At 42.3% G+C, this 10,712-nt stretch overlaps 1 protein-coding gene across 1 annotated transcript in view; it reads left to right on the top strand.

Moving 5' to 3' along the window:
- The window catches only part of LOC143280372 (uncharacterized), a 43,242-nt gene extending 33,981 nt beyond the window's left edge, over positions 1-9,261 (top strand). Inside the window, exon 16 of the mRNA XM_076585009.1 lies at positions 5,440-9,261. Within this exon, the coding sequence (XP_076441124.1) occupies positions 5,440-8,430 (2,991 nt within the window). The 3' untranslated portion in view covers positions 8,431-9,261. The remainder of the gene's footprint in view (positions 1-5,439) is intronic.
- The last annotated feature ends 1,451 nt before the right edge of the window (positions 9,262-10,712 follow it).

Genomic DNA, 10,712 nt, shown 5'->3' with positions numbered 1-10,712 from the left:
TCAGTGAGATAAGATTTGAACCAGTTGAGAACAGCGCCATTGACGACAAAAGTAAAATGAAGACGGGAAAGAAGGATTGAATGGTCTATCGTGTCAAAGGCGGCTGACAAGTTGAGAAGAGTGAGAAGGGAAATTTTTCCTGAGTCGGACGCTAGCAGTAGATTGTTCAGGATATGAAGAAGAATGGTTTCGGTGCTGTGGTCAGCACGATATGCAGACTGAAAACGGTGAAGGAGATTGTTGAAACAAAGGTGGTTGTTGAGCTGCTTCAGGACAGATTTTTCAAGGAGTTTGGACAGGAAAGGAAGGTTAGAAACTGGGTGATAATTTTTCAAAATGTTTGCATCAAAGGTTGGGTTTTTTTCAGAAGAGGCCGGACGATTGCAGTTTTGAAAGTGGATGGAAACAATCCAGTAAGAAGGGATGAGTTGACAATATTGGTGATTGTGGGGAGAAGCTGTGAGACACACTGGGAAAAGACCGAGGCTGGTATAGGATCGAGTTCACAGGATTTTACTGTCATTTCTTTCAGGATTTCATGAACTTCTGTTTCAGTCAATGGATTGAAGGAATGAAGAGGAGTGCCATTGAATTGAGGATCAGGATGAACAGGTTGGAAAGGCATCTGGTCCAAGCTCGTACGAGTATTTTGGACTTTGTTGAAAAAGAAAGAGGAGAAGACATTAGGGAGTTCAGATAAATTGTAGGCAGAAGGAAGAGGAGTCTTTTTTGCAGTACCAAGAAGATTTGACATGATAGAATAAAGAGATTTGGTGGATATGGCATCGAGAACTTGAGAAGAAAAGAAGTTTGTCTTCGCTTATGAGAGCATATGTTTGACTTCATTTATTTGTTTCCGGAAGAGCTGATTGTGGACTTTCAGTTTTGTTGATCGCCATCACCGTTCCAACTGGTGATGTTTGTGTTTTGCAAGTCGAATGTCTTGTGTGTACCATGGGGCGGAAGGCCTATCAGGCAGCATGTGGGTAGTGGGGGTACATGTTCATCCAGCATTTCAGAGAGAACAGTGTTGTAATGTGTGGAGACGTTGGTACAGGAAGAAAGTTTGGAAAGACGTTCAGCAGCTTGAGAATAAAAAGTGTTGATGTTGATGGATTTAAGGTTGCGATGAGTAACAGATTTTTTGGTTCTGGTAGGTTTTGAAATATTAAGCGAGAATACAATAGCAGAATGGTCAGAAGAAAGTTCGTCAGTTACAGTCACTGACGCAATCATGGCATCAGAGTCATGTGTGATGAGCCAGTCCAACGTATGGCCAGATCTGTGTGTCGGTTCTGTAACGAGCTGAGAGAGAGAATGATTGGACAGAGATTGAGATAGGCATTTGACATCAGTGGAGGTTTGGTTGTCGAAATGAAAGTTGAAATCTCCAAGGATGATAAGTTTGCCAGTGGATTTTTCCACAGAATTTTGCCAGGAACGACCTTTTTGTTGCCGTGGGTTCTTTTACATGTGACAAGTGCATGCTGCACTCAGGACCTCAGTTTGTCATCTCATCCAAATGACTAATGTCTAGACCACCATTCAAGGTGTTGTGGATGGAGAGAAAAAAAAATACTGGCGAGTGTGGATTGGAACCAGTACACACAGATGCTCTCACTTCCTAGGCCACCACTCCACTGGTATTGAATGTTTGCAGCTACGTCTTCCAGCTGTGTTGGACATTTTTTTGGGGTCTGTTTCTGTTCACTTGGTTGTACTGTTGTCCAGTCCTGTATCCACTATTCCTCCATACTGTTGTCCATTCCTCTATCCTCATTACTGTTGTCGATTCCTCTATCCTCAGTACTGTTGTCCATTCCTCTATCCTCATTACTGTTGTCCATTCCTCTATCCTCATTACTGTTGTCGATTCCTCTATCCTCAGTACTGTTGTCGATTCCTCTATCCTCAATACTGTTGTCCATTCCTCTATCCTCTATACTGTTGTCAATTTCTCTCCTCTATTCCTTTATGCTGTTGTCCATTCCTCTATCCTCTATACTGTTGTCCATTTCTCTCCTCTATTCCTTTATACTGTTGTCCATTCCTCTATCCTCTATACTGTTGTCAATTTCTCTCCTCTATTCCTTTATACTGTTTGTCCATTCCTCTATCCTCTATACTGTTGTCAATTTTTCTCCTCTATTCCTTTATACTGTTGTCCATTCCTCTATCCTCTATACTGTTGTCCATTTCTCTCCTCTATTCCTTTATACTGTTGTCCATTCCTCTATCCTCTATACTGTTGTCAATTTCTCTCCTCTATTCCTTTATACTGTTTGTCCATTCCTCTATCCTCTATACTGTTGTCAATTTTTCTCCTCTATTCCTTTATACTGTTGTCCATTCCTCTATCCTCTATACTGTTGTCCATTTCTCTCCTCTATTCGTTTATACTGTTGTCCATTCCTCTATCCTCTATACTGTTGTCAATTTCTCTCCTCTGTTCCTTTATACTGTTGTCCATTCCTCTATCCTCTATACTGCTGTCAATTTCTCTCCTCTATTCCTTTATACTGTTGTCCATTCCTCTATCCTCTATACTGTTGTCAATTTCTCTCCTCTATTCCTTTATACTGTTTGTCCATTCCTCTATCCTCTATACTGTTGTCAATTTTTCTCCTCTATTCCTTTATACTGTTGTCCATTCCTCTATCCTCTATACTGTTGTCCATTTCTCTCCTCTATTCGTTTATACTGTTGTCCATTCCTCTATCCTCTATACTGTTGTCAATTTCTCTCCTCTGTTCCTTTATACTGTTGTCCATTCCTCTATCCTCTATACTGTTGTCAATTTCTCTCCTCTATTCCTTTATACTGTTGTCCATTCCTCTATCCTCTATACTGTTGTCCATTTCTCTCCTCTATTCCTTTATACTGTTGTCCATTCCTCTATCCTCTATACTGTTGTCAATTTCTCTCCTCTATTCCTTTATACTGTTTGTCCATTCCTCTATCCTCTATACTGTTGTCAATTTCTCTCCTCTATTCCTTTATACTGTTGTCCATTCCTCTATCCTCTATACTGTTGTCCATTTCTCTCCTCTATTCGTTTATACTGTTGTCCATTCCTCTATCCTCTATACTGTTGTCAATTTCTCTCCTCTATTCGTTTATACTGTTGTCCATTCCTCTATCCTCTATACTGTTGTCAATTTCTCTCCTCTATTCCTTTATACTGTTGTCCATTCCTCTATCCTCTATACTGTTGTCAATTTCTCTCCTCTATTCCTTTATACTGTTGTCCATTCCTCTATCCTCTATACTGTTGTCCATTTCTCTCCTCTATTCCTTTATACTGTTGTCCATTCCTCTATCCTCTATACTGTTGTCCATTTCTCTCCTCTATTCCTTTATACTGTTGTCCATTCCTCTATCCTCTATACTGTTGTCCATTTCTCTCCTCTATTCGTTTATACTGTTGTCCATTCCTCTATCCTCTATACTGTTGTCAATTTCTCTCCTCTGTTCCTTTATACTGTTGTCCATTCCTCTATCCTCTATACTGTTGTCAATTTCTCTCCTCTATTCCTTTATACTGTTGTCCATTCCTCTATCCTCTATACTGTTGTCCATTTCTCTCCTCTATTCCTTTATACTGTTGTCCATTCCTCTATCCTCTATACTGTTGTCAATTTCTCTCCTCTATTCCTTTATACTGTTTGTCCATTCCTCTATCCTCTATACTGTTGTCAATTTCTCTCCTCTATTCCTTTATACTGTTGTCCATTCCTCTATCCTCTATACTGTTGTCCATTTCTCTCCTCTATTCGTTTATACTGTTGTCCATTCCTCTATCCTCTATACTGTTGTCAATTTCTCTCCTCTATTCGTTTATACTGTTGTCCATTCCTCTATCCTCTATACTGTTGTCAATTTCTCTCCTCTATTCCTTTATACTGTTGTCCATTCCTCTATCCTCTATACTGTTGTCAATTTCTCTCCTCTATTCCTTTATACTGTTGTCCATTCCTCTATCCTCTATACTGTTGTCAGTTTCTCTCCTCTATTCCTTTATACTGTTGTCCATTCCTCTATCCTTGATACTGTTGTCCAGATCTCTATCCTCTATACTGTTGTCAATTTCTCTCCTCTATTCCTTTATACTGTTGTCCATTCCTCTATCCTCGATACTGTTGTCCAGATCTCTATCCTCTATACTGTTGTCAATTTCTCTCCTCTATTCCTTTATACTGTTGTCCATTCCTCTATCCTCGATACTGTTGTCCAGATCTCTATCCTCTATACTGTTGTCAATTTCTCTCCTCTATTCCTTTATACTTTTGTATATTCCTCTATCCTCGATACTGTTGTCCAGATCTCTATCCTCTATACTGTTGTCAATTGTTCTCCTCTATTCCTTTATACTGTTGTCCATTCCTCTATCCTCGATACTGTTGTCCAAATCTCTATCCTCTATACTGTTGTCAATTTCTCTCCTCTATTCCTTTATACTGTTGTCCATTCCTCTATCCTCGATACTGTTGTCCAGATCTCTATCCTCTATACTGTTGTCAATTTCTCTCCTCTGTTCCTTTATACTGTTGTCCATTCCTCTATCCTCGATACTGTTGTCCAGATCTCTATCCTCTATACTGTTGTCAGTTTCTCTCCTCTGTTCCTTTATACTGTTGTCCATTCCTCTATCCTTGATACTGTTGTCCAGATCTCTATCCTCTATACTGTTGTTGAGTCCTCTATCCTCTAGACCATTGTCCATTCCTCTATACTGTTGTCCATTCCTCTATCCTATATTCCGCAATACTGTTGTCGAGTCCTCTGTTCCTCTATACTGTTGTCCATTCCTCTATCCTATATTCCGCAATACTGTTGTCAAGTCCTCTGTTTCTCTATACTGTTGTCCATTCCTCTATCCTGTATTCTGCAATACTGTTGTCGAGTCCTCTATCCTCTACACTATTGTCCATGCATTCCTCTATACTGTTGTCCATTCCTCTATACTATTGTCCATTCCTCTTTACTGTTGTCCATTCCTCTATCCTGTATTTTGTGATACTGTTGTCGAGTCCTCTATCCCCTATACTGTTGTCCAGTTCTTAATTCTTCATATTGTTGGCCATTCCTCTATCCTCTATTCTTCAGTGCTGTTGTCCACTCCTCGACCCTCTGTGCCGCCTCATTGCACATTGTGTTCCTTCAACATCCTTTGTGTGATCTGTTCTTCACGTTACTCTCTGTTTTTTGTTTGTTTTGTTTGTTTTTTGTCCACCCTTGACCCTTTTGGGAAGGAGTCTGTGTAATTTGCACAACTGGTTGAGCCAATAAAAAGTAATAAAAGTTCGTCAAGAAACTCAGCTTGAAAGAGTGAGAATTTGAATTGTCTAAATGTGTGTAGTTCTTTTGAAACAACCCCCCAAAAAAACAACAAAAAGCAACGGACTACACAGGCCAAAAAGTGATGTTGAAATGTGACAGGTGCAGACTGGTGGAGAAAGCAGTGCGGTGCCCACCAGTCATGTCTCTGCTGACCTGCTGAAGGCCACAGGGGACCTGACCACCAGGCAGTGCTGCATCACCATGGCTGTGGACTGCCTCCCACTGGTGGTCACTTCCTCCGTCACAGACACCAGGTCCGCAGACACCCCACAGGTGGAGAGCGCTCACAGCAGACCCACGGTGGACATGTCTGTGGCCATGCTGGGGGCCCCACAGGAGAGTGTGGTTAGCGTGGTGGATGGGGGGGTGGGAGAAGATGGGTGTGGGAGTGATGGTGAGTCTGTGAACGAGGAAGACGAGGAGGGGGAGGGTGGTGTTCTGCAGGTGTCGATGGTGGAGAGGAACTACATCGAGAGATACACAGCTGTGGGTCATCAGTGGGACGCCTCCACACCCTGTTGTCCTGGGCCTGCCAGTGTGGGGCTTCACTTGTCAGACTCCCTCACTCCTGTACAGCAACTGGGCAGAGACAGTTCCAGTGCGGCAGGTTTAAACAACCCCAGTGTTGGCAGTGACTCACAGATGACAGCAGGAGACACTCTCCGTTTTGCCCACCATTCAGGTAGTGTTGCTTTGGTGAGGAACCACCCCTGGTCTGGTGCAGACGTGAAGACGGAGGTTGATGGTGGCCAGTGTGCACAGGCAGGGTGTACAGCACAGAGTGAGGCTGAGGCAGCTGTGGTCAGCAGTGTTCCAGAGGAAGGCAACAAAAGTAAGGAACAAAGTGCTGGTGAAGATGGTCATGCAGTGAAGCCAGACAGCAGTGAGAGCCTTCTCCACCGAGGCTTACTTACTCCACCACACAGTTCACAGCTGGAACCAAGCACAGCAACAGGTTCAGCATCCTATGTTCTTCTGCCACCTTCTCCTGGACTTTCTCAACCAAGCTTTACAGCTGAAGATTGCCAGATGGACTGGAGAGAAGAGGAAGATGACCTTGACTTCACAGACGAAATGGATGATAATCCATGTGAAGATGTTGATGAAAGACCTGTGGATGCCCATGCATTGGCCTGCCCTGGTCTACAGCCTTCCCTGAAGTCGGAGTCACATGCTGAAGCTTTCTCTGCTTCAGTGGTGGACAGTGCTACATGTGTCACAGACACAGATGTTGAAGAAACTCCACTGACAGCGTTGGACAGTGCTACATGTGTCACAGACACAGATGTTGAAGAAACTCCACTGACAGCGTTGGACAGTGCTACATGTGTCACAGACACAGATGTTGAAGAAACTCCACTGACCGCGGTGGACCAGGGAGGTGGTGCCGTGGATGACTTGGGACCTGAACGCCCAGAAGACTCCGTAAGTCCAGCAGATGAAGGGGGTCCTGCAAGGGGCGGCCTCAGCCAGGCAACAGTGTCACCAGCTGTTTCTCAGCCCCTGTGTTCAGCGTACCTTCCCCTGACCGGGTGCATGGAAACCAAGGGTCAGGGGCCACAGCAGGGGCTTGAACCACACAGAGCTGAAGGGGATCCCCCCCAGTCCTCACTGACTCCACACAGCCATGGACCCAGGGCTGAACCTGTGCCTAGCGATTTTTCTATTCCCCACAGTCTGTGTACAAGCCCTCCCACTGGAACCACAAGTTATGTGTCTCATCTAAGTCTAGAACGACAGGATAATTCTCTGCCTTCAGATTCTAAGTCTGGAATGACAGACCATTCTTCTAAGTCTGGAACAACAGGCTATGTGTTTCATTCTTCTCTGCCTTCAGATTCTAAGTCTGGAACAACAGGTTATTCTTCTCAGCCTTCAGATTCTAAGTCTGGAACAACAGGTTATTCTTCTCAGCCTTCAGATTCTAAGTCTGGAACAACAGGTTATTCTTGTCTGCCTTCAGATTCTAAGTCTGGAACAACAGGCTATTCTTCTCTGCCTTCAGATTCTAAGTCTGGAACAGGCTATGTGTCTCATTCTTGTCTGCCTTCAGATTCTAAGTCTGGAACAACAGGCTATTCTTCTCTGCCTTCAGATTCTAAGTCTGGAACAACAGGTTATTCTTCTCTGCCTTCAGATTCTAAGTCTGGAACAACAGGCTATTCTTCTCTGCCTTCAGATTCTAAGTCTGGAACAACAGGCTATTCTTCTCTGCCTTCAGATTCTAAGTCTGGAACAACAGGCTATTCTTCTCTGCCTTCAGATTTTAAGTCTGGAACAACAGGCTGTGTGTCTCATTCTTCTCTGCCTTCATATTCTAAATCTGGAACAACAGGCTATGTGTCTCATTCTTGTCTGCCTTCAGATTCTAAGTCTGGAACAACAGGCTATTCTTCTCTGCCTTCAGATTCTAAGTCTGGAACAACAGGCTATTCTTCTCTGCCTTCAGATTCTAAGTCTGGAATGACAGGCTATGTGTCTCATTCTTCTCAGCCTTCAGACAGCCTCCAGGACAGTAGTTTTCCTCACTGTTCTGTTCTCACCAGCACCACGGCTCAAACCAACAACCCTGTCCCACAGAATCTTCCAAAGGACAGAAACAGCATGGAGTTGCAACATGCAGACAGTGCTGCCCTGCCTGCAGCACAGGACAGTGCCATTTGCAGCACTGGTGTCAGTCAGTCCCCCTCACGGACCCCGGCCCATGTGATGACCACACCAGGTCGTCACGGCCCACAGGAAACGAACGGTTTGGATGTTGGACAGAATGAGGATGAACAAAACCCCGATTGGGTGAGGCTAGATTCTGGATACTGTTCATCACCATCTTTTGACAGCATACACCCCAACTTCCACAAACTCAAACTGTGGGAATCTGATGGTGACTGCATGTTCACTTTGGACAAGACAACTGTTGACACTGATAGTGACGAAACTGCAGAGGATGATCAAAGTCCAGAAGACTTGCAGTTCACTGGAACATCGATGTCACCCTTGGGGTATGTCACACTGAAGAACTCTAATCTCACCTCACCTATGCCTGTTGCTCCATCTGCGACATCACCAACAAGCATTTTCCAGCCATCCTGATCCTGTGGCAGTCCCTCCACCTGTCCCCCATGTGCAGCCTGTCCACTTCATGTCTGCCTCCAGGTCATGGCGTCTTGTATTTCTTTGATGGCATTTTTTACTCCATCCCCCCACCCCTTTTAGTTTTCAGTGGAGCATGCTGGGAATGTTTGTGTTCTAATAACCCACTGATTGCCGACATGGTTTAGGGGATCTTTGGCTTGCATGTCTGATTTTCTTCAGAGTGTAGTTGCTGCTGGTATATATATTATGAATCTATTTCCTTGGTGGCAGGCACACTACTTACCCCAGAATTGTTTGTTTGGAAACTGTCTTCCATACTGACGTGTGTATTATATGATGTATGTATGCTGTGCATGAACATTTTCCAGTGCAGGGTGCTTGTATTCTTCAAAACAGATGTTTGGTTGCTGTCCCAGGAGTGTTTACACATGGATGTATTGACTAGTCAGTATTTATGGTGCCATCAAATTAAAATGTTTGATGAGGGTGAAAAACAAAGTTAAATGACGTCACACATATCTGTTATAATATCATGATACTTGAAAATGTTCATTCTGAGGTGATTTTGTGTTCCGAGTTCTTTGCATCACATACCGTTGACTTGAATGCACAGGCACTAGAACTTGATTATTTTTCTTTGAATCACATTTTTTTGGGGGCCACTGTTGTGCCTCCTTCATCAACTGTTCATATTTTTTTCTTTGCTAAAGCACTGAACTATATATATATATATATATATATATATATGTATATACATATACATACATATATATATATATATATGTGTGTGTGTGTGTGTGTGTGTGTGTGTGTGTGTGTGTGTGTGTGTGTGAAATAAAATGATGTAAATAATGCATGTGTGTGAGACAGAGAGAGAGAGAGTAAAATGGTGTTGATTTTTTTAAATGATGTCATTTGTATTTTTTTTCACATTTCTTGATTGACAGTGTAATATATATATATGTGTGTTTCAATTAAAAAAAACTGTTTCTCATTTTTTTAAGCATTGGAATTACCTTATCTTTTTTTCTTATTTCTTATTCATATCTTGACTTACCGTTTCTTCTGTGAATGTGCAATGTTTCCAATTGAGTGATTCAAAGCTATGCATTATATTTTAGTTTTCCATGTAATTATTTGGTTTCATGCACACACAAAACAATATCCAGAATATTTATCACTAAAAATAAACATTTTTATGTTCCTTTTTTATATGATAGATGAGAATCATGGCCTCCTTTGTGAAACCTTAAAGACTAGATGAGGAATGCCAAAATAGCTCTTCCTCCCTACACACACAGACACATAAAACACACACAAAGATGCGTACCCGTGCATGCATAGACACACACACACACATACACACACAGGCGCAAGAACACTCGCACATACACACAACATGCTGCTCACTTGGTATAAACACAGATATACTGATACTGGCCACTGTTCCATCATAAGCAATTATGTCATTTGCTGTAGAATGATGGAAATCCACATTTAAACAACACCTACTTTACTGTGACCCACTAGTGCAGACTCTGGCAGGGAGTCCGATTCCTGTTCTGTGCAAACTACTACCTGCCAGTATGGAGAAAAGTAGCTACGGCCGATAACTTCCTTTTCCTTTTTATATCATGATCATCATGCATTTTTATGAAGGTGTCTTTGTTACTCAGGTCTTCTGTTACTTTTATTTTGATTTTAGTGTTATTTTTTTGTTTTGTTTTTGTTAGCTTGCATAGATCACAGCTCTCTTGTTACCTCAGGGTGGCCTTTAATGTTCATGACCTTTTTTTTACCCAGCCATTTGGGTAGCCATATTCTATTTCAAAGTGTTCACCTGTTCTGCATCTAGTTTGGTAATTTCTCTTCCTCACCATGTAATATGAAGCAGTATTATAAGTATGTACATTACTTGTCTTTTTTTTTTTTTAATCCTTGAAGTAACTTTGTTGATGGCTGTTGTGGTGGTGGTGCTATTATCATAGACTTTATTGGTGATCCTTCTGCTTTGTCCTTGTTTGTTTGTCTGATGGTTTCTTATTGTCCCCCCCCCCCCTCTTTTGGTGGTGCTGTTTTTTCAACATGTAATGTTAACTCTGACTATACTGAATTAAAATAGATAATAAGATTGTTCTGTCATTCAGAGCCGATTCTGGGCATTGTGCTTTTGTGGACTGTCGTGTTGGCTGTTTGCATTTATTATACATTTTCTTTTTTGTGTGCAGCTGACATTTGATGTTGAATTGTTTCTTTTGCACTAGAGTGGAGGGCAGCTG

Source organism: Babylonia areolata, chromosome 3 (genome assembly GCF_041734735.1).
Source record: "Babylonia areolata isolate BAREFJ2019XMU chromosome 3, ASM4173473v1, whole genome shotgun sequence".
Taxonomy (NCBI): domain Eukaryota; kingdom Metazoa; phylum Mollusca; class Gastropoda; order Neogastropoda; family Buccinidae; genus Babylonia; species Babylonia areolata.
This window is presented reverse-complemented; position numbering and strand designations above follow the sequence as displayed.